The sequence below is a fragment of the Pseudochaenichthys georgianus genome, chromosome 14 (genome assembly GCF_902827115.2).
Source record: "Pseudochaenichthys georgianus chromosome 14, fPseGeo1.2, whole genome shotgun sequence".
Classification (NCBI taxonomy): domain Eukaryota; kingdom Metazoa; phylum Chordata; class Actinopteri; order Perciformes; family Channichthyidae; genus Pseudochaenichthys; species Pseudochaenichthys georgianus.
In genome coordinates this window covers 19,992,094-20,016,957 of record NC_047516.1, presented here as the reverse complement: position 1 = coordinate 20,016,957, position 24,864 = coordinate 19,992,094, and the positions used below count along the sequence as shown (strand labels likewise).

The window sequence follows — 24,864 nt, the reverse complement described above, 5'->3', positions numbered from 1 at the left end:
GGGCTGCTCAGTATTTGTTTTTCCTTGATGTAGGTTTGTTTTTCGTTTTCTCAGGAACTTACTTGACGAACGAGGCCAAAGGAGCGGACGATGCGCCCGACGCCGACACAGCCATCATCAACGCCGAGGGCAACCATGCTCACGCAGAAGAAAAGAAAGAATACTTCATTTAGACTGCAGGGGGAGCTGCTGCCTCTTTCCCTTAAGCCTTCTTTCAATCTCTGTATCTCTTTTTCTCTCTCTTCTTCTCCACCTCTGACAACTGCCCCCGCCGTATCAACAAGAAACCCGCAGGCAGTCCACAGACAAGAGAAGTTCCCCAAGTGTTTTCCTATCATTGCCTTTTGTCTATCATTTACATCGTGTCCTTTATTTCTTTATTGCTTTCTTCTTTTCTTTGGCGGCCGGTTTTCACAGGCAGCTTGTAGTCGCTGGCGAAATTATCCCGTTCTCATATTGTCCCTCACCTTTGGCGTGAATGCCTGGAAGTCTGTATATCTACCATGACTGCTTTCTTACATGAGCCCTTCTTCATCTTCTCTGCTGTTTCGCCTCCAAGCAGACACACAAACACACACTATATCCCCTTTGTTCACACACACGTCCACAAACACATGATCATATGTCACATCAACACGGTGCCTAAAAATACAGACGCCATTGAACTTCTGTCAATGCCTTCATGTATCGTCTGTCAGTAGCGATGTAAATGCTTTGTAGATGGGTTAACTGGACCGTCATTTCATTGCTTAGCTCACAGCTTCTTTGATTATGCATTGTGTCTTTTTTTATTTTACTGAAGATCTTTGCTGTTTACGCCTTATACATGTCTATCACACTGAATATGGTACGTTTAGATCCACGTCCCCCGACCCCATCCCCCTCTAAATAGACTTGTAATTAAACAGTTGACCCTTGTAAGATAAGAAGAAGGTTTTGTGTAACACTGTAGCAAGCTTTGTCAGATAAGTGTATCATATCATTTTCATTATTAGGGTAGGGGTTATAAGGGTAGTGTTGTATTGTTTAGAGCAGAGAATAAACACAAATGCTACATGAAGCATTCCATTAATTAAACTCAATCAAGTGTATAAAACCATTTGCTAAATCTGCTGTCCCTATGTACTTTTCTCTGTATATTCCTGCACTGTCCAGGCTGCAGTTTAGCGGCACACCAACACCTTCAAGGTCCTCTTGACAGCTTACAGTAGTTTGTGCTTCATATAAAGGGTTCAGGTGTACAGAAGGAATACATCTCCTCTCTCTAAAAGCTGTATAAATTGTATTGAAATGAGTTTTTCACTTTGAATTATTTGGTTTGTGTTTATGTCACCATTTATTCATTTTAATACTTAAGGACCCCGTGAAATGTAAGATGAACCATGAGAAGTTAATAAAATAAGTTAGGAGGAAATGCATTTTGTAGTGTTAAATCAGTTTTCTTCCCCCCTGTTAATAATGGATTTATCATGGTTACCTCTTTTAAGCTTGAGGTACAGACAGCTTTCAACAAGGTTTTCTACACACATTCCTGTGTTGGCTCAAAAATAATAAAATAAAATAATATTTTATACAAATAGTGATAACCTCAGTTTGACTAAAACCACATTTTCTGTATTTTTATCTCAATTGAACTATTTAGTTAAACTGTATATATCACCAACATGGCGGAAACTCTCCCCATTATACTGCATAACTGCTCTTCTTGTTTCCATTATGTTGGAGTCACTCTCCATGACCTGCGCTTCGATTTCCATTTCATGGGGTCTTCAAGCAAAAAAAGAGGAGAAAAAAAGAAAATAGTGTGTGAGTGCTGGGTCATAGATCTGCAGGGGGCTCCTTTCCAAAAACTAAAAACTGAAGATAAATAGAGAAGCACAAAATGTCTGAATGAGAAACTGTGTTCCCTTGCTAACAACTGGATTGCCTTGGGAATGTTTCTTCTGTTCAAATGGACAGTGGAGAGATGCTGAGGCTGTCTTTGATTCAATTCTGGAGAAAGATAAATCAGTGAATTTTTTTGAAACTGTAAGGTAAATCATGTTTTTATATAAAAAAAGGAAATGTTTTTAATATTTTTCTTTTAAATGGTTCTAAGCTCCCTGCTGTGTATTGTGTACGCTAAAATGTGGTTGATTGTGAAAATTGCTGTTAAATTCTGGATTCCTTCAAATTTGTATATTAGCCACCCTATCTATTTACTTTTCTTTTCATTTTTATCAGTGCATAATACTTATTGGAACAATTTTAAACAAATGTATTTTGTTTTGGCACAAGGCATGTATATAATGTGTGAAAACTAAACTTCGGTTATACACATTAGCATGTTTTTGTTTGGTTCTTTTATCATATTTAATTTATTTAAACTGAAGTTATTTGAGAGAGAACCGCAATGAAAGTATGTTTGTAACTTCATTTTGGAGAGTCGTGGCTTCTTGTGATTGTGGTGCTAAAATTCAAAAGGATTTGATGTTGTAAAAAATGTGGTCTCTCAATCCCTAAAGTTCAAATCAGAGTTGAAACACTTTCAAAGAAACGTTACCTTCAAGCTGGAGGCGGAAAAAGTTTCCCACACAAACGAAACATATCCTTGGAGACAACTTCTGTTTCTTTTCATATATCCCTGCCAGTCGTCTTTCATCAGATTGAACACATTTGGCTGATTTAGTTTCCCATGAAAGACGGATAAACACTGAGGCCTCTGGAACTGAAACTTAAACGCAAGGCACTAATCTACTAAAAGGGAGCAAATTATTACCAAGGGCAATAAAATACTGGGCCCAGCTGTCTCCAATTCGATGGCCAATTTACAACATTATGCAAATAAGGTCAGCAAGTAAGGTCTTTCTCTATGTGTTGGACTCGAGCTGCTGGAGTGAATCACAAGTTGGGAATCATTAAACATGTCACCACTGATGTAGAAGTTAGGTTGCATATTACATTTTAAACATTTTAATGATTTGATTTTAATGATTTGTTATTTAAAAATGCAAAAGCTTAGCCACAGTTGCCACATTGAATCATTTCAGTGCACTTGAATCAATATTGAACTATTTACAGATTTGACTTCAGCCTCACCACATTATCCTTCTGCACTAAAGCGTTCTTAAAAACCTTCTGTATCACATGTGTGTATAGGTACATTTATCACAATAGTGTTATGTCTTTTTTTTACTTTTTTATCTCTTGTTCTTTTCATTGTGTCTTAAATCAATGACGGTGTCAATTAAATGTTCTGTTGTTTCATCCATCTTAGAAATAAGAGAGTGGTTGAATGGATTTGTTGATTCTGAAGTCAGAGGAACAGGCCGTTTTATATTAAATGAACACTCACAAATAACCGGGTCTGACATGACGAGTTGGTGTTTAGAACTGAAACAGGTGCCATTTACTGAATGATGCACTCTGACTAATTTGATGGATATTTCTTAGTAATTGGTGTAATCTGTTTTTTCCTTTCTGAAAACCACATGTAAATATTTTTGAGGTGAAAGTAATGAGCTGATTAGTTTCAAATTACTTTTCATGATAGTTAGACAGAACCTGAATCTTTTTTAATTTGTTATTCTAGCAGCCTGGCACATACCATCATGCACTATTTTACTATGATCAACTGTAGCTGTGTTACATCTTTTGGTTGGTCATTAGTCCAATACATTTTTTTTTTGTCGGTTGAAACTAAGCTTTAAACTTTTTGCCTCCTTGCGTTCCAACATACTGTATATGCGTTTGGTTAATGTCCGGCAAATGATGGGCCTCTAATTTCATCCTGGCGGCATACAGTTATAGCGCTAAAATACAATGCAATTTTCTTCAGGCACTCGTCAATTATAGACTGGCTTCTGTTTGGTTAAATTGCCCAGCTCCAAACGAAGCCACTTTGTTTGTCTGAAGGTGGGAGTGGTGCAGCTGAGATGACTTGTTAATGCAGATCAGGAAGTGCAATACTGGCAGTCATTTCGGCATGAAATTGCACACAGTTTCGTGAACAATTTTCACGTGAGTGGTTGCACAAAAAAAGACCTGTACACAATCATGAAAATATCTCTCATGTAGGCTGAATTGTAGTCTTATGTGTGTTCCACCTGTGTAGGGCAACTGTTAACAGTAATGCTAGCAATATATTAAGCTACAAGTTACCGTCGATGGGGACTAAGTTCAGTTATAATTCAAATAACATTATATCAGAGGGTTTCAGTGTATCCTGAAACTTACATTTTACATTGAAAAGGGACATCAGAACATCCTTGGCTGCATATTTCGGGAGCTGTTTTATTGTGCCTTGCACCTCCAATTTGTTATTCTGCCCTCCTCCTGCCTGTCTGCTTCTTTTAATGAGGGATGAGACGAGCTGATGTGATTGGTTATTATTGAAGCTTGTCCAAACTCCACCTACTGATACTGCATGATGTATTCATCCCGCTACATCCTTTACACACACTGCACTGCCCCAGAAGAGCCTCTCTGGTCACAAAGTATTGCAGTCAGTTGGGGCAGACACACACGTGAATTCTCGTCTAAGTTAGCGCAAGCAATTGTCTCCAGTTTCAGGAAATTAGAGGCCCATATCAAGTAAAATAACCACTTTGGATCCCTCACCTAAAAGGGATGTATAAGAAAGGAATGGCCACTTTGAGTCATAATCTGTCTGAAATACTTTACTGGTTGAAATCTTGTTTTAAATAATGGTTGGTAATAATGATGGTCTTGGTCTCCACAGAAGTGATGATAGCATGGCATGTTTCGGTCCAGCGCTAACGCTCCTCCTCTGACCCTTCCGGTCTTTGCTGTGCAGCACTTCTTTGTCCCTCTGCACTGTTGACACTAAAACCAATCAGCTTAATCTCCATATCATCACAAAGATGACAAAACATGTGACACAATCACGTGTCAAGATTTGATTTTATTATATCTCTTTTTCTTTTTTTTTGCATCTCAGGAAAATATTTCATTTAGAGAGATTATTTTTGAGTTTGTTTGTTTTCTGTCTTAAAATGGGGACTTGTGAGCACTGATCACTCTGCTCGTCCCTGAATGCCGACACCATGTATTTGTTGAGTTTAAGATTATCGCAATGTTAATAAAACTATTCAGTGATTCTTCAGTAATTGTCATCTTGCTATCACTGGGATATTAGACTTAAGAGACATTGTTTTATATGATCACTGACTTGAAATACTGACATTTAGAAATACGAGTTTTCAAGAATGATAGAAGTTGTGTTGATACGCAATGTTACCTGAATTTAGCTTATGCTATGTAAGCAGTTCAATGCTTTTGCTCTATTTCATAATGTTTCCTTGTAGCAACACGCATCTTTCTGTATATCAGTACTTAGATGAAACAAGTCATACTACACTATCACTCACAAAATACAAAATATCCACAGTAAAGATCAGGATTCGAGTTAGACACATGTACCTTGGTGAAATAATGGGTTTCTTATCAAGCTATACTGAGAGGGCTTGATTTGATATTTAGCACCGTAATGAAGGTGTTTTTTCCCCATTGTCTGTGGGATTTATTATATTTAATTTAGAGGTTCGTTCTCATGTATGAAATGAAAATTGTTGAATAAATAGTTGCCAAAACATCTGTATAAGTCTATTCTTTTAATCCTCTTTTTCTTTCGAATGGAGAGAGAAGCTCTGATGTGTTTTGAAAGCTTAGGAATCGCTCTCATGCACAGACATCCGCTCACAAAACACAAGCAACTACATGCACCGACACATGTTCATGATTTTATATTAACAACAATAATTCATCTTGTGTTTTAGCCTCCCCATCTGCATGCTGTGGTGGTGTTATTCAATTCAAAACCTTTATTTATTGAGGTAAAATCCCATTGAGATCAATGATCTCTTTTTCAAGGGAGACCTGCAGCAGTAGGTTCCACAAGAAGACATAAAAACATTAACAACAGAACAACAAAAGGACATCATACAGCAACATGTACAGGGATTACAATTTACATATTTAACCACATGTACAGGTACCAACAGCATCTGATTTTGTAGCATCCAACCGAGCTTTAAAAACATGTAGTGGTACTAGCTTGGTAATTTTCCTTTCTTTTTGCAGACTGTTCCATGTTAGTGGAGCTGCACATCTAAAAGCTTTCTTCCCTAAGACAGTCCTAGCACTTGGCACATTTAATAAAACCACAGCATGCGATCTCAGGCAATAAGTACTTTCAATTCGCAGAGAGATCAGGGAGCAGATATAAGATGGTAGTTTATCCAACATGGCTTTGTAAATGAAAAAGTACCAGTGACTGAGCCTCCGTACAGTAAGTGATGGCAAAACCGCCTTGGTATACAGGGTACAGTGATGCGTAAGTGCTTTACAATTTGTCAAAAATCTCAGAGCACTGTGATACGCAGCATCTAACTTGCTCAGGTAATTGGCAGGTGCATTCATATACATCAAATCACCATAGTCCAGCACAGGTAAAAAGGTCACAGTGACTAGCCTTTTCCTGGCCTCAAGCGAGAAACAGGACTTATTTCTGTAAAAGAAACCTAGCCTAACCCTCAGCTTTTTAAGCAGGTTATTTACATGAAATTTAAAAGTGAGACAATCATCAAGCCAGATACCCAAGTATTTGTAACAGGTAACCACCTCAAGCTGTACTCCTTGCGTAGATATAATATCCAAAGCAGTCTCCGGTGTATTTTTAGCTTTAGCTTTAGAAAAGAGCATTACCTTGGTTTTATCCACATTTAAAAGAAGCTTAAGCTCAGAGAGCTGAGCCTGAATAATGTTAAAAACAGCCTGTAATTTAACAACAGCCTCGTTAATCGAGGGACCTGCACAGTACATAACGGTATGTCCTTCGACATTTTCACCTAAACTATTAATATAGATAGAGAATAAAAGTGGTCCTAAAACTGAACCTTGTGGTACACCATTAGTGATGTTTAACCACTCAGAAGACAGCCCATCAAACTGAACACATTGGGACCTTTCAGAGAGGTAGTTCACAAACCACCCCACTGCATGGCTGGATATGCCTATACTGACCAGCCTCTGCTTCAAAATGCGATGATCGACGGTATCAAAAGCTTTGGATAGGTCAACAAATAGAGCTGCACAACTCTGCTTATTATCTAAAATACTCGTAATATCATTTACCACTTTCATTGTGGCAGTGATGGTGCTATGTTGCTTTCTGAAGCCCGATTGATGTTTAGACAGGATGTCATTTGTACATATAAACTCCTTTACTTGTTCACTCACTAGGCGTTCAAGAACCTTAGCCAGAACTGACAATTTAGAGATGGGTCTATAATTGTTTAATAAGGTGGCCTCCCCTCCTTTTAGTAGTGGCAGGACATAAGCAGACTTCCATACTTTTGGGATTTTGTTCGTGCTGAGAGAGAGGTTAAATAGAGTAGTAAGAGGTGGAGCAATAAAATCTGCAGCTATCTTTAAAAAGAAAGGTTCTACGTTGTCCGGACCAGCCGGCTTTTTAGGATCTAGCTTGGTTAAGACTTCACGAACAACATCAACAGTAAAAGGAGTAAAACTGAAAGGGTTTTCCAGACCACATTGTTCTGTGTCACCGACTGTGGTGTTCACAAAAGCAGAATTAGAAACGGAATGAAACAGAAAGCCACAGGACACAAAATGCTCATTAAAACAATTTAACATGGTAGCCCTGTCCGATATAGTGCCAGATGCTGTGGTAAGGCATGGAGGTAGCTCATTACGGATATCACCGGTGGATATCGATTTTATGGCTTTCCAGAATTTTCTAGGGTTGTTCAGGTTCTTTGTGGTAACTGACAGATAATACTTAGATTTAGCACTTTTGACATGTGAAGATCTATTTCTTAGCTGCCTAAAACGCAGCCATTCTACCTCTGAGCCTGATTTCCTAGCCTTTGCCCAGGCCTTGTTTCTCTCATGCAGGAGACTAGACAGTTCAGCAGAAAACCAAGGATTGTCTCGTCCCTTCACTCTAAATGTACGCAGGGGTGCATGTCTATCAATGATCTCCATAAAACCAAGATAAAAATAAGACCATGCAGTCTCAACATCAGCACACAAATCGATTTTTCCCCAATCAAACCCAAACAGATCATGCACAAAACCCTGCTCCACAAAATGTTTTATGTCTCTCTTGATGATAATACGTGGTTTAACCTTTTAGACTTTTGTGTCCCTAATTGTGGCTACAACACAGTGGTCACTCAGATCATTCGCAAATACTCCCACAGATAAGTATTTATAGGGAATATTAGTTAGAATGAGATCAATTAGGGAGGATTTATTTGGGGACTTAATGTTAGGGCGAGTAGGACTGTCAACAATCTGAGTAACATTTAAAGAGATACAAAGGTTTTTAAAATCCTCTGACACTGCAGTTAACCAGTCCCAGTTAAAATCTCCAAGTAGCACTATTTCCTTGTAGTCTAGTTGCGATAAAAGATTTGCTAGCGAAGAGAAGGAGTCTTTGACAGCTGAGGGGGGTCTGTAACAGCCCACGACCATGACCTGTTGACCCTTTGCCACTTCTATATTTAAGGCTAAAAATTCAAATTGCTTACTGATAGATTTGGAAACTAATGTGGTTACACTGAACTTATTCTTAACATAAATGGCAACACCACCACCTTTATTAGGCCGGTCGGTACGATACACATTATAACCATTTAAGGCAATGTCAGAGGCCAAAATAGCCTGGCTAAACAGTTTAGCCATGTTTCTGATAAAACAATGACATCAGCGTCAGTCGAGCTCGCCCAAATATGGACAAATATGGACAAAATCAAAAGACCTCATGAAAGACGACACAGGAAGTGAGGATACCCGGCCCGGAGGAAGCCCGGGGTCCCCTTCTGGAGCCAGGCCCAGAAGGAGGACTCGTCGGCGAGCGTCTGGTGGCCGGGCTTGCCACGGAGCCCGGCCGGGCCCAGCCCGAAAAGGCAACGTGGGCAACACCTCCGCTTCTCCGTCCCGCGGGCCCACCACCTACGGGAAACATCGATGGGGTCGGGTGCGCTGCCAGAAGGGTGGCAGTGAAAGCGGAGGGTCTCGACGGACCAGACCCGGGCGGAAGAAGCTGGCTTTGGGGACATGGAACGTCACCTCTCTGGGGGGGAAGGAGCCGGAGCTTGTGCGGGAGGTGGAGCGGTACCAGTTGGATCTGGTTGGGCTCACCTCTACGCACAGCGTCGGCTCTGGAACCTTACTTCTGGATAGGGGTTGGACTCTATTCTTCTCCGGAGTTGCTCAAGGTGTGAGGCGCCGGGCGGGTGTGGGGATACTCACAAGTCCCCGGTTAGGTGCTTCGTTGTTGGAGTTTACCCCAGTGGACGAGAGGGTCGCCTCCCTACGCCTGCGGGTTATGGGGGGGAAAACTCTGACTGTTGTGTGTGCTTATGCACCCAACAGCAGTTCAGAGTATTCGGCCTTCTTGGAGACCCTGGAAAGAGTCCTGTATGGGGCTCCTGAAGGGGACTCCTTAGTCTTGCTGGGAGACTTCAACGCACATGTGGGCAATGATGGAGACACTTGGAGGGGCGTGATTGGGAGGAACGGCCCCCCTGATCTGAACCGGAGTGGTGGTTTGTTACTGGACTTCTGTGCTAGTCATGGATTGGCCATAACAAACACCATGTTCGAACATAAGGATGCTCATAAGTGTACGTGGTACCAGAGCACCCTAGGCCTCAGGTCCATGATCGATTTCGTTATCGTATCATCGGACCTGAGGCCGTATGTTTTGGACACTCGGGTAAAGAGAGGGGCGGAGTTGTCAACTGATCACCATCTAGTGGTGAGTTGGGTCGAGTGGCGGGGGAAGCCTCTGGATAGACCTGGTAAGCCCAAACGTGTAGTTCGGGTGAACTGGGAACGTCTGGAGGAGGCCCAAGTTCAGGAGGCCTTCAACTCACACCTCCGGCGGAGCTTTTCGGGCATTCCTGTGGAGGTTGGGGACATTGAACCAGAGTGGTCGGTGTTCAAAGCCTCTATTGCCGAAGCCGCGGCGGGGAGCTGTGGTCTCAAGGTCCTAGGTGCCTCAAGGGGCGGTAACCCTCGAACCTCCTGGTGGACACCGGTGGTCAGGGAAGCCGTCCGACTGAAGAAGGAGGCCTTCAGGGATTTGTTATCCCGGGGGACTCCCGAGGCAGTTGCAAGGTACCGACAGGCCCGAAGGGCAGCAGCCTCATCCGTGGCCGAGGCAAAGCAGCGGGTGTGGGAGAAGTTCGGAGAAGACATGGAGAAGGACTTTCGGGCGGCACCAAAGTTGTTCTGGAAAACTGTCCGACACCTCAGGAGGGGGAAGCAGGGAACCATCCAAGCTGTGTACAGTAAGGATGGGACGTTGTTGACCTCAACTGATGGAGTGTTGGGGCGTTGGAAGGAACACTTTGAGGAACTCCTGAACCCGACAACTCCACCCTCTATGTTAGAGGCAGAGCTGGAGTATGACGGGGGATCAACGCCAATCTCCCGGGGGGAGGTCACTGAGGTCGTCAAACAACTCCACAGTGGCAAAGCCCCGGGGGTGGATGAGATCCGCCCGGAAATGCTGAAGGCTCTGGGTGTTGAGGGACTGTCATGGTTGACACGTCTCATCAACGTTGCGTGGAAGTCGGAAACAGTACCGAAGGAGTGGCAGACCGGGGTGGTGGTCCCCCTTTTCAAAAAGGGGGATCAGAGGGTGTGTGCCAATTACAGAGGCATCACACTACTCAGCCTCCCTGGGAAAGTTTACTCCAAGGTACTCGAAAGGAGGGTCAGGCCGATTGTCGAACCTCAGATTGAGGAGGAACAATGCGGATTCCGTCCTGCTCGTGGAACGACGGATCAGCTTTTTACTCTCGCAAGGATCCTGGAGGGGGCCTGGGAGTACGCTTATCCGGTCTACATGTGTTTTGTAGACTTGGAGAAGGCGTATGACCGGGTTCCCAGGGAGTTACTGTGGGAGGTGCTGCGGGAGTATGGGGTGAGGGGGTCTCTACTCAGGGCCATCCAATCTCTGTACTCCCAAAGCGAGAGCTGTGTCCGGGTCCTCGGCAGTAAGTCGGACCCATTTCCGGTGAGGGTTGGCCTCCGCCAGGGCTGCGCTTTGTCACCAATCCTGTTTGTAATATACATGGATCGGATTTCGAGGCGTAGTCGTGGGGGGGGGGGGGTCTGCAGTTCGGTGGACTAAGGATTGCACCACTGCTTTTTGCAGATGATGTGGTTCTGATGGCTTCATCGGTCTGCGACCTTCAGCACTCACTGGATCGGTTCGCAACCGAGTGTGAAGCGGCTGGGATGAGGATCAGCACCTCCAAATCTGAGGCCATGGTTCTCAGCAGGAAACCGATGGACTGTCCACTCCAAGTAGGGAATGAGTCCTTACCCCAAGTGAAGGAGTTCAAGTATCTCGGGGGCTTGTTCTCGAGTGAGGGATCAATGGAGCGTGAGATGGGCCGGAGAATCGGAGCAGCGGGAGCGGTATTGCAGTCGCTTTACCGCACCGTTGTGACGAAAAGGGAGCTGAGCCGGAAGGCAAAGCTCTCTGTCTACCGGGCCATTTTCGTTCCTACCCTCACCTATGGTCATGAAGGATGGGTCATGACCGAAAGAACGAGATCGCGGATACAAGCGGCCGAGATGGGTTTCCTCCGCCGGGTGGCTGGTGTCTCCCTTAGAGATAAGGTGAGAAGTTCGGTCATCAGGGAGGGACTCGGAGTTGAGCCGCTCCTCCTTCGCGTCGAAAGAAGCCAGTTGAGGTGGTTCGGGCACCTAGTTAGGATGCCACCTGGGCGCCTCCCTAGGGAGGTGTTCCAGGCACGTCCAGCTGGGAAGAGACCAAGGGGTAGACCTAGGACCAGGTGGAGGGATTATATCTCTTCGCTGGCCTGGGAGCGCCTTGGGATCCCCCAGTCAGAGCTGGTTGATGTCGCCAGGGAAAAGAAAGTTTGGGGCTCTCTGCTGGAACTGCTACCCCCGCGACCCGACCACGGATAAGCGGGAGAAGATGGATGGATGGATGGACAAAATCTAGTTTACCTAACAGACTGCGCATATTCAAGTGGATGAAACCCAACCCAGATCTAGCTTTAAAATCAGCAGGAGTAGCGATCTGACTATTACTACTGGGTGGACCAGGGTTAGGTTGTACATTTCCTGATAGTAATAACAACAACAAAAACAGGCATCTTTTCCTCTTAAGCGACACACATACATTGTCATCTACTTTAGAATCACCGGAAAAGTCTGCGAGAGTGTGAATCGAGCTTAAGAAGCAGTCCTGAAGAACCATCATCGCAGGAAAACAAAAAAGACAAACATATTTTGTCGAGCAGATTGACTGTGACAAGGCAACCGGTAATTGGTTGTGTAACACATCCGAACCTTTGCAGGGGATGCCCACTGCGGGTGGCAGAACAGACCTGAATCCAGTAGACTCCTCAGAATGACTAGAGATCTTCTCATAGTCCAAAATAGTTATTCTGTTCAGTTTGTGGAGTCTTTCTACCAACAGAGCACTACTTCTCCATTTTAATTTACAAGGCTGTATTACTCAGCTCTACCTTTGATATACATTATAAATTCTTGACAACAAATTCCAGTCAATCAGGAACGGATATTGTATGAAAAGTACTTTTTTTTTTAAATAGAGAAAAACTGTGATTTATTTGGATAGGAATCCCTCATTCACATCCACAATGATTTACTTAACCCAATCCCAAACACACCATACGTATACTCAAATGTAAGCCAAGGTGCTATGGTATATTGTAAGTGTTAATATCTTCCTTAAAGTTCATCTCTTAAACTGAAGCCCATCGTATTACGTTGCAATACAATAATCTTCACCTTGCTGTAAGATTAAATCCCCTTTCTCATTTAAAACTGCCTTTATTTCCTTGGCATAGATTCAACAAGGTGCTGGAGACATTTCTCAGATATTTTGGTCTGCGTTGAAATGATAGCATCATTCATTTGTTGCAGATTTTCGGGCTTCACATCCATGTTAAGAATCTCCCCTTCCTCCAAACCCCAAAGATGCTCTGTCTATTGGATTGAGATCTGGTGAATGTTGTGGCCATTTGACTACATGTTCAAGAAACCACTTTGAGAAGATTTCGACATGGCGTATTATCCTGCTGATAGTAGCCGTTAGAAGATGGGTACACTGAGGTCATAAAGGGATGGACATGGTCAGCACAATACATGGCGTTAAAACAATTCTCAATTGTTTCTAAAAGGCCCAAAGTGTGTCAAAATAAATCTCTCCCACACAAATACACCACTACCCGTAGCCTTAACTGTTGACAATTCAGGATGGATGCTTTTACATGCTTTTATGTTGTTTACGGCAAATTCTGACCCATTTATCTGAATGTCGCAGCAGAATTGGAGTTTCATCAGAACAGGCTACGCTTGTCCAATCTTCTTGTCCAATTTTGGAGATTCAGGCCGCACCAACATGTGGTATTCTGTTGCTGTAGTAGCCAATCTGATTCAAGGTCTGACATTCAGAGATGCTCTGCATACCTTTGAGTTAGTGTTTTCTTTCCGTCAGCTCAAACTTGTCTGGCCACTTTCCACTTGCCAAATTTTCAATTTTTTTGTGATCCCTAGTGTGGTTTCACATGTTGATATTTGCTTTAATAAGCCATTGTAGAGTTGTACCTTAAAACACGTTTATGCATTTAGTTTTAAAGCCACGAGTGATAAGTCAGATTCAGGGAATTAGCTGGAGATATGGCTCTCTGGTGGTTTTAAGTAGAAACATATTTACATATTGAACATGTGACTTCAATAAGTTCTGCTCCAACAGCATCTAGATAGTGAAATATGTGCATAAAGGTGTGAGGAAAGATAGCATAAAAAGTAATATGAGAATATGGATAGGAAGAGACTGAGATGATGTAAATGAGCCGGATAGACTGGAGGGAGAGGTATCTTTTTCAGTAAGTCAGACGAGGATGACTGAGAGGGGAATTAGGTAATGGCAATAAGACGTCATGTTAGACTGAAGAAAGCTGCTGCAATCAGCCCACCTGTCAGGAATAACTACAGGCTGTAGAGGGTTGCATTTCTGCAGCGGAGGTGTGACTCTTCTGCTGATGAAAAGTGAGGGGTCAGTGAAAAACTCAATTACCACTCAATCAGAGCAAGGTTCTGAACTGGGACAGAGAAGTTGAGAAAGACCAGACAGAAATAGCATTTCATGCCAAATGTTGTTTTGCATGATTGATTTTTCTCAACCTTCCTCGATGTCAAGCCATCTTTGCATTCCCCAAAGCAAACGATGTTCCAACTTTCCCAATTTGCTGAAAGTTTTTTGTTTGTAGTATTTTCTATAACAATAACAGGACAGATGGAGGAGACAGGTGGGATGACAGGCGACAATGGATTTGAAGCCATGCAGTGAATGAATAGCATGCAACAGCCACTGAGCTGTCACGAAAACCCAACACTGTATATTTGTATGGCAATATTGTCAGAATGATGCTTCATGCACACTCACGCCGCGGGTATAATGTTAAAGTGAATGTTACAGTTATATCCTGTGACCATATTACCCCCCAAAAAGCATGTTTTTTTTCATTTAAACACACTCATCTCTTCAGTACGGCAACAGTTGGATACTTTAAAGTCATTATTGAGAAACCCAAAAGCGTAAAAGTTAGAGTGGAGACTTTATTCAAGCACAACTTTTCAGGAGACATTTTTCTATTCTTGCTATGGATTATTTTATTATCTGTGACCATTTCTGATTTGATTTGTCAATAAGTTTCTTAGTGAAAGGTGAAAAATGTTGTTTTAATCAATTTTCTAAGCCTTCATTCTGTTTTGTTTTTCCAAAAGGAAACCACTGATTGTTTTTGTCTCCAATATAATCAATGACCTCAAATGTGTCTGGATACAAAATTATTTGCTGATGAAGCTAATTTAACCAAAGTCCCAGAGCAAAAACAGGATAGAACAAATTGACATTGACTTGAGGAAAGATGAAGAAATATATTGTCCTTAATCTGAGCAATTCATGCTGCTTGTTTAAAAATGGCTACTTGATCTCCACCAGTGAAATGACAAGGGAATAAAGCAGGATGGGGAGAAAGGGGGAATATTGATTGATGCATTCATTTAGGTTTGTCAGTGCAAGACTGTTTCAGAATGAAATATAGTCCACCTCTTGGCCAAGAACACATTGACAAGTCAAACATGTTCTCATGCTGTATGACATGCTGTGATTAAAGGTAATAAAATAAGCCCTTAAATCAGTCAACAGTCCAGACACCTCAGGTTTTCATATAAAGTAATAATAACATAAATTTGCTTGGTCGATAAAACACTTTCCTGTCCTTTGGTGAAACTTTAGGAGAGAAAGAAGAGAACACTGTAGATAAGAAAGCAGCAATTAGAAAGAAGGATGCTGATGGATGTGCTGGGAGAAACTGAGAGAACTGATACAGTATGTATCTATTTTGAAGGTTGCTGCACAAAGAGCTGTTTAAGATGAATGGTGCACCTTTCACACACACACAAAAACTCTCGTTAAGTGTCACTTTCTGAATGTGCCTAGCTTCACACCTGCCCAGTGCTGTCAGTCTGCCAGCTGTGAGAGCTGCACCTGCCTCGAAGGTATCAGCCGCTCCATATGCAAATACCTTTCTCTTCTTTATGATGTGGATTCACATGCCCACATCTCTGCTTGCTTCCTTTTTAGAGCTTCAGTAAGAGCCTCTTCTTTCCATCCCTCCATCAATCCAAATCTTTCCCTCAATCGCTTCCCTCCATTATATCCCCTGCCCCTTCACATGGGCCTCATAACTCATCTTCATTTCCCTCTTCATCCCTCCTCAGCAGTGGCCACATCTTCGTTTACTCTGCAGGACGATTCACTTTGGGGGATTTACAGCAGTGATGTTAGTAGCCTTTGATGTTCTGTAATTGTGCTGACCATGTGACACACACACACACACACACACACACACACACACACACACACACACACACACACACACACACACACACACACACACACACACACACACACACACACACACACACACACACACCTGTCTGCTGTGCTTCAAGATGCCATCACAGAGAATTTGTGCAGAAAATAAGCTTTGATGTCTACAAGCTTTACTTTGAAGGAATTTTCCCTACATGAGTCCATGGACACTGAGAACCTCAAACAACACCTCTTTGACTTTTCTGAAGTTCAGGCCAAAGACCAGAGGTGATAACGAAGGTGACCTCCGGTTAAGACTTTTTTTTTATAAAAAGGGACAATTGTCCTGTGTCAGGGAAACACGCTGTGAATATAGACAACTTTCATGTGTGGTGAAAACAAAATAAAATCCAGACAAACATTCGTTTTAAGAGAAAGTGCTTCATCTCTGTGCAGGTGTGATGCCATGTGTCACTGTGCCTCAAATGGTTGGGCTAAGGGGAACATTTTGTTACAATTGTGTTACATTTAACTTGTCTAAGAGCCCACAAAAAAGATAAGATATACTATATGATTTGACACTATAAGATTTGATGCTGGAGAAAGGGAGAACACAAAAACGTAACTCCTTAACATAAAGGATTGAAGGGTCAGGCAGGCTTTTTCACCAAGAATGGCAATGGCCTTCCAAAGTGTCAAGACATTATAGTATATTTAAAAACATGGCAGTGCAACATATAGGGTCCCATTGATGGCTATTGGCTATTGATGCTTTACAATATATTTCTACTCATAGTCACTAACCAGAGGTGGGGACTCGAGTCACATTACTTGAGTCGCATATTTTTTGACTTGAGACTTGCTTGACTAACATTGATAAAAGACTTGTCTTGACTTTGACTTGGTATTCATGACTTGAGACTTGACTTAAACTTGAGATAGTTGACTTGAAAGGACTTCGTTAAAATTAAATATTTGCGTTTGTAGTGAGATATTACGTTTAGTTTTTTCGAAAAACGTGATTATAGCACCATGCGCGCAAACCTGGCAACCCAACCACTAGAAGGCAGGAGTCTAGTTCACATGGCAGCGGCTAGCTTTACTCCAAAAATAGTGAAGTTTGGATTCAAGGATTATTTTGTCGATGACGGTAATAAGAAGAGAACAGCGGTATGCAGGGTCTGCAGCATAAAGATCAGTGACACGACCACCACAACATCCAACTTCATTCACTACAAAAAAAACCACAGAGAAAGGTAAGTGCGTGTGTTGTGTTAGCTAGAAAGCTAACGTTAAGTTTAAGCTACGTTAGACTTGGTTTCAAATCGATTAAGCATTGCAAAAAGAAGACAAAACTGTAAATGAACACTAGAACCGCCAATGGATTCATTTTGACTAACCCTGATACTGACGGGCTGTCGAGAGAGAGAGTGAACTATATATAAAGACAACTATTCACAACATTGGAAAGAAGAAACTAAAAGCCAAAGTAGATTAGAATGTTACCTGGCTCTAAACAGAGAGTATGAGCTGGCAGAATATCTCTCTACTGTCAGAGATAGAAAGCAGAGACAGATCCTAACCAAGTACAGGCTCAGTGACCACAAACTGGCAATCGAAACAGGAAGACGCAAAAGATCCTGGCAACCAAAAGAGAACAGAATATGTGGTCACTGTGTAGCGTAGGTCTTATCCCTGAACAAATAAATGTAACTTTTTAGACACACAGAAACAGAGGGATGGCCCGGTGACCTAGCTACTACATTTTACAAAGGAAAAATAATAAATCAATTCACTTTCAACATAAAATGTCTGTATTTTTTTTAACTCCAAATAATAAATCAGTACATCAAACAAACATACTCATGTCACAGACCATTTACCAGATAAACTTAACTCCAATACATACACAAACAAATAAGCCAAGTTAACTCACAAAACATCAATAAATCCTGGGGATTGACTGTGGGGGAGGGGAGAAGTCTTTTTTGTCCTTTGTCACTCAGTTTAGGAGTGTATTTCAGGGGATAAGGATGTGTGAAAGTAAAGTTGTAAAGTTCAGCTTTTCCAGTCGTGTGTGTGTGTGTGTGTGTGTGTGTGTGTGTGTGTGTGTGTGTGTGTGTGTGTGTGTGTGTGTGTGTGTGTGTGTGTGTGTGTGTGTGTGTGTGTGTGTGTGTGTGTGTGTGTGTGTGTGTGTGGTGCGAGAGGAGGAGAAATGATATTGGTGTAGTGAGAACCACTTCTCCGAGGGTGACAGGCCAGAATAGCTCACTGGATTGCAGGGTTAACTTGGAAGGGGAAAGTTGAATATTTCCCCAACAGCTCCTGGGTTCAGTGGCAAAAACTCCCAAAAAAATAGCCTGATTCAGCTGATGAAGTCCTCAAGAATCCACTTTTCTCCTTGTTCGATTCCGACTTCCTCTTGCTTCTTTCTCCCTCTTTCGAATGACATGCTGTCCTCCTTTTAACAGCACACAGGTGCCAATCATTCTCTTGATTGTTTCCTCCAGTTTCTCTCAGGGGTGCTTGATTAGCCACTCCCCTTTTTCTCAGGGAATCTGTCGGAGTGGGTTTACTTTCTCCCTGTCCTGCTACAACTGTACGACAGGTGAGACTGAGACAGAGATGCACTTCCTCCTGAAGCGCCAAACATTCAACGAAGTAAGGAACAAATTGAACTCTGTAATCCCAGATTTCAAGGAGGTTGATGACCTCTCAAGACTGAGAGTACTCCTAGGAGAAGGAGACATTGAGGCACATCTTGCTGCCCAATATGCATACACATGCCACAAACTGAGGGACAGTGAATGAGACACACACACACACACACACACACACACACACACACACACACACACACACACACACACACACACACACACACACACACACACACACACACACACACACACACACACACATGTTGAAATGTAATTGTATATATATATCATCAATAATATGTAAACATTTGAAATGTATGTTAATGTTGTTAATTATTTTGTATTGTGATGCTTTGGAAACATTGTTTAATTTAACTGTCATGCCAATAAAGCCCCTTTGATTTGAATTGAATTGAGAGAGAGAGAGAGATGCCTCATTTATTTCCCCTGTGTTATTATCAGAAGTTACTGTACACTTTTGAATAATGTAGTTCATCTACTTTTAGTAGTTTGTTTAAATGTTTTAATTATGTTGTTTTTGTTTGTAGAAGTGCATCATTCCTTGATTTATTGTAAAATGAATCTGAACTTTTTGATCTGTTATGATGATAAACTGAAGCAATTTCAAAATTAACCCAATTGAGTGAGTTTTAAATCGTCCTACTCAGTTTATAAGGAAATTATGAAGAGGAACAAATTAAATGATTTTAAAATGATATCTATGTAGGTGCTGACGCTGTTGGCGGTTCTAGTGTTAGCATACATTTAAATTAAATATGTGTAATGGCAAATGCCATATATGATTTTCTTACCTGGAATTCTGCCTTTTTGAACAGACTTTTTGATTGAGTCCTAGCTATATTGTCTGCAGTTCTAGGGTTAATATTAATCTAATATCTGTACAAAATATAAACCAACCAGCTTTATGAACCCCTTCAGTCTGGATTTCATCCTCACCACAGTACAGAAACTGCACTCGTCAAAGTCCTCAATGACCTCACCTCTGCTGACACTGGTTCCCTCAATATTCTCATCCTCCTCGACCTGAGTGCAGCCTTTGATACCGTGAGCCACAACATCCTGCTCACCCGACTTAGGGACATTGGTATTGAAGGTATTGCACTCAGATGGCTCCAGTCCTACCTCACTGAACGATCCCACTTCATCTCCCTCCCCAACCACTCCTCTGCCACAGCTTCAGTCACCCAAGGCGTTCCTCAAGGATCAGTACTTGGCCCCCTCCTCTTCATGATTTACATCCTCCCCCTTGGTCAGATACTCCGCCACTTCAACCTGGACTTCCACTGCTATGCTGATGACACTCAGATCTACCTCAGCACCAAATCCCTCCATAACACACCCCTTATCCACATCGATTCCTGTCTGACAGCTATTAAAACTTGGATGCAACATAACCTCCTCAAACTGAACAGCAACAAAACAGAACTCCTCCTAATCGGCTCCAAATCCACCCTCAGCAAGGTCACTAACATAACACTCATCATCGATGGCACCATTGTTTCCCCCTCCAATCAGGCACGCAACCGTGGCGTAACCTCTCCCTCGAACCTCACATCCGCCAAACAGTCAAAACCTAATTTTTCCACCTCCGCAATATTGCAAAATTCCTACCCTCTCTCACCCGCCCTGCAGCCGAACGACTAATCCATGCCTTCATTTCCTCCCGCCTTGACTACTGCAACTCACTTCTTTACGGCATCAGCACTACATCCCTCAACAGACTCCAACGGGTTCAAAATGCAGCTGCACGTCTCCTCACGCATACCAAATCATGGCATCACATCACCCCAGTCCTCAAAGACCTCCACTGGCTTCCTGTCTCCCATCGCATCAACGACAAAGTTCTGTTCCTCACCTACAAAGCACTCCACCATCTGGCCCCCCCTTATCTCACAAATCTTCTCACTCCTTATCAACCCCCACGGTCTCTCAGATCCACCGCAGCCGGACTCCTATCCATTCCCACATCCACACTCTGCAGCTTTGGGGACAGAGCCTTCTCAGTGGCAGCTCCTAGGCTCTGGAATTCCCTCCCCCAAGATCTTCGTGACTCTGAGTCCCTCACAGTCTTTCAGTCCCGCCTCAAAACACATCTTTTCAACTCTGTCTACCCATAAGCCCCCCCCCCCCCCCCCTCTCAATCAACTTCCTCTTGACTGCCTTTTTATTTATTTGTTATTTTACTATACTTACTTGATTGCCTGTCCTTGTTTGTCTACCCTCCCTCATACTGTAAATCGTCTTTGAGTTGTGAAAAGCGCTATATAAATAAAATGCATTATTATTATTATTAATATGATTGTCATCGGTCTAAATTAGATTTCAAATGATTAACTGTGTATGTAATGAAGATCATAGTGTGGGTTAAATCCATTTTCATAACCACTGTCTTTTAACTGATTTAAATGCAGAAACTGGGCTTATTCATCAGAATTTCCTATGACTTGACTTGACTTGCTTGACCTGAGCAATGACTTGACTTGCTTGACTCTCACCACAGTGACTTGGGACTTGCTTGATACTTGTAGGTCAAGACTTGAAACTTGCTCATGACTTGCACATGTAGGACTTACTCCCACCTCTGCTAAATACTACACTGGCCCTTTACAAAAATGTTTATCACTGCTCTACCACGTTTTTTGTTTAAATGAAGTCACACGAAAAGCCATAATAAACAGTGTGAGAAAAAAAGAGAGAAATCAGCAGCTGTAGCAGAGGAAAAGCTGCTGTGTGGCGGCAGAAGGACACAAAGCCCCAGAGGACACACTCCAAACCTGCTGCAGTCAGCTGACTCACCGGGTCTGCATGTTGATGTGTTGGGGGCGTGTGTGTGGTCGCACCTGGGTAGAGGCTTGCAGTTTGTGAACAGAACAAGATGCACTACAATGCAATAAAATGAAGTATGATGCAGCCTAATTATAGTGTGTGGACATAGTTAGTTTTGTTACGCCTTTGAACAGATAAAATGGTTGCATCTTCATTAATGAATCACAGAGGCACCACCGGCCTAGCATGCTAGGTGACCCGAATCAAACAGAGCCACACTGAGCACCGGGCACAGGTGCTTGCTAGTTGTGGCTATCATGCTAAATGCTACAATGCTCATGATCCTGCATCTGGAACTGCTGCGTTCAGGAACGTTTCACTTTGGTGAGCTGTTTGGGACCTCCTTCAGGACAGGAAATATTATTCTCTGAGAAAGGACGAGCAGAGAACCTGGAGCAGATTTGATGAACGACAAGACAAGATACTGAAATCTGTATTTTTTAAATCTTTTTTTCCTTCTAATTTGTTATTCTTTTCAAAATAACACACTGTTATTTACTCACCAATAACACTCAATTATCCTTGCTTTTATTTATTGGTTTAATTCCATAATCCCGGGCTTTTTTGGCATCCGTCAGGAACTGAATTTCAAAATAAAAATAACCGGAAACAGACGTAGGCATTTCGAGCGAGTACCCAAGATCCTCAGCTATGGTTTTAAGCTCGCTTATTGGATGTTTTAGCCGCAATGCATGCTGGGATTTGATGTTTATATGATATGAAATCCGGAAAACATTTTAAAAGAATAAAATAATACTTAATTCCGAGTGTTCTTGCTTTTCTCTTTGAAAGTCATCACATAACGGCATTGTAATACACGGTTCGGCTGCATTGTATATTACAGATCTGCCGTAGTTCTTTATGTATAGAGCCCTGATGAGAAGACCTTTGGAAAAACTGAGAAAATGCTGCCGAAACTGAATACTTGACGTGGATCATAAATATATTCAACAATTAAACAACATCTTCAATTTCTCTTCACACAATACGTCTCCTTGCAGTATCAACACTAATTCGGCTGACTTTTACATTTGATCTAATTCACAGATAGGTTATATTTACACCATAACGGTGCACAGCTGATAGAAAAGGACTGTAGTTTTTAAAGATATTACTGATTTTCTTTGAATGTAAGAATGTAAATACTGAGTCTGAAATAGTATAGCAATATGCTGTAAAATGATGTGAAAGCATGAATAAAACGTGTCCTACACTAATAATACAAAGTTATTATGGCTGTGTGTACCTTGTGTGCACCGCCTAGTGGTTAAAGCACGTTATTGAATTATTGTTTTTATGTGTTATAAATATAACACATAAAAACAATAATGTACTCTTAATATTTTTTTCATCAAATATTATTTGAATATTTGAATACAAATATGAAGAGTACATACTTTCATAGGGGGAAAGTAGAAGGTCTGTGATAGAAATATAGAATATAAAAAATCAAGAAGATACTATAAGTGATCTCTACAATAAAACAGTTTAGTGCAGGATGTACAAAGATATTAATAGGAGGAGGTGCAAAACAGTTTTTACTACGAACTACGAACTACGAACTACGAACTACAACGAATTAACGTTTATTTAAACATTAAATAACAGATTAAGGTCTTCTTTTAAATAAGAAAAAAACTTATATCTACAGATAAATATTAAGCCTGACAAAGTACTTAACGTCTAATATATTGCTTTCCTGCAATGTTAACTATATTGAAGCACTTATTTTAACTGATATTATACATATGAATTATAGTCTTATGTATGTAGATAGAATAAGAAATGTGCAGAATATGAATATGTTTTATGGTGGAGGTACACACATATTGATAGATGTCTTGTAATGCACTGTTGAGGAACCTGTGACCCAAGTTTTTCATTCATTGCATAACTACACCGTAGTTGTGTATGATATGTCAATAAACCTTTGAAAATCTTGAAAGGGATGTGCAAAATAGCCATAATATACAGTCTTTAATTAACTATTAGTAGAGAATAACGAGTAATGAATATACTTTATTACTCGTTTCCATTCATGTCAATTGCAGATACATGTTTAGTCTTCTCAAGCACCAACTATCAAATATCTCTCCTGATTGTTGGCACTTGACAATCACCTTACCTGAATTGTACTCAGGTCACGTGTAACTAAAGTCTGATTTAAGGGTTGTTTATATTTCACATAATTAATCAGAATCTGCAAAGTAACTCAAATAAATGCAGTGGAGTAAAAATACCAGGTTAACCTCTGAATTGTCGTGGAGTAGAATTACAAAGTAACAATGAGCTGTCATGTGGGTATATATTAATGCTATATATTAATGCTGCGCATTATGGACACAAGCGATGTTCACCCATTTATTAATTATATGTTTTACATTTGATAACACCAATGTGTTTAATACTGGCAACTTCTAATTGTGGGAAAAACGAAAACGTTCAGTAGAGACGTCCCATAGAACATTTTGCGAAACACAATAGCCAGCATGTGTAGTTCTGGGGGGGCGTTCGATTCCAGTTTTGGATAGTCTGGCGTGGTTTTGTTCCATTTCACACAGCTGTTTGACGCTCTGCGTAACCTTACGGGGACTGTAGTCCTAAACGATAGCTGGGGATTATGGGTAGTGTAGTGTCTTCGGCCATCCTAAACTCAGAAATGTTGACAATCGCAATGATGCTCGAAATGTCCCTTATAGGCCTACGTCTGTTTCCGGTTATTTTTATTTTGAAATTCAGTTCCTGATGGACGCCAAAAAAGCCCGAGATTATGGAATTAATCCAATAAATAAAAGCAAGGATAATTGTGTGTTATTGGTGAGTAAATAACAGTGTGTTATTTTGAAAAGAATAACGAATTAGAAGGAAAAAAATATTTAAAAATACAGATTTCCGTATTCTGAGGCTCTGAGCCCCATTTATTGTCTGAGCCCCATTTATTTTCCTCACAGACGGAAACAAAAGTCCGAAATTATACGATTTAAAATAAAAGCAATAATTGTGGCTTGATATTGAGTAAGAACATGTTTTTATGAACCACACAGCTTCTGGTCTCCCACGACCCGACCGGAGAAAAAGACGTGCTGCAGGCAGTAGAAATACATTGCTTTTAAAATCGTGCTGTGCAACACGAAAAAAAGTTGCAAATCGTGTTGGTGAACACGAATCAAAAGATTAAAAATCGTGTTGGTGAACACAAAATGCCGTGAGACTGGGTTGGTAGACAACACAACAACACACAGGCCTATACTGTAACCCAGTACAGGGGAGGGGGTCAGCAGCCACTACTTTCCTAGCAATGTACAGTCAATATATGTGTGATTTGTATCCTGCTATCGCTATGGATTGTTCTTCTCTGTGTTATTTTATTTGATGATGTTTGTTGTAGAGAATGGGAAGAAAACAGTTTGAAAACACATTATATTAGACACCTTTACA

The 24,864-nt window shown here is 41.5% G+C and overlaps 1 protein-coding gene across 3 annotated transcripts in view; it reads left to right on the top strand.

Moving 5' to 3' along the window:
• Positions 1-5,104, top strand: part of cadm2a (cell adhesion molecule 2a) — a 211,680-nt gene extending 206,576 nt beyond the window's left edge. For all 3 annotated transcript variants that reach the window (XM_034099364.1, XM_034099365.1, XM_034099363.1), the window contains one exon: positions 55-5,104. In XM_034099364.1, the coding sequence (XP_033955255.1) occupies positions 55-173 (119 nt within the window). In that variant the 3' untranslated portion in view covers positions 174-5,104. The remainder of the gene's footprint in view (positions 1-54) is intronic.
• Positions 5,105-24,864: the final 19,760 nt, after the last annotated feature.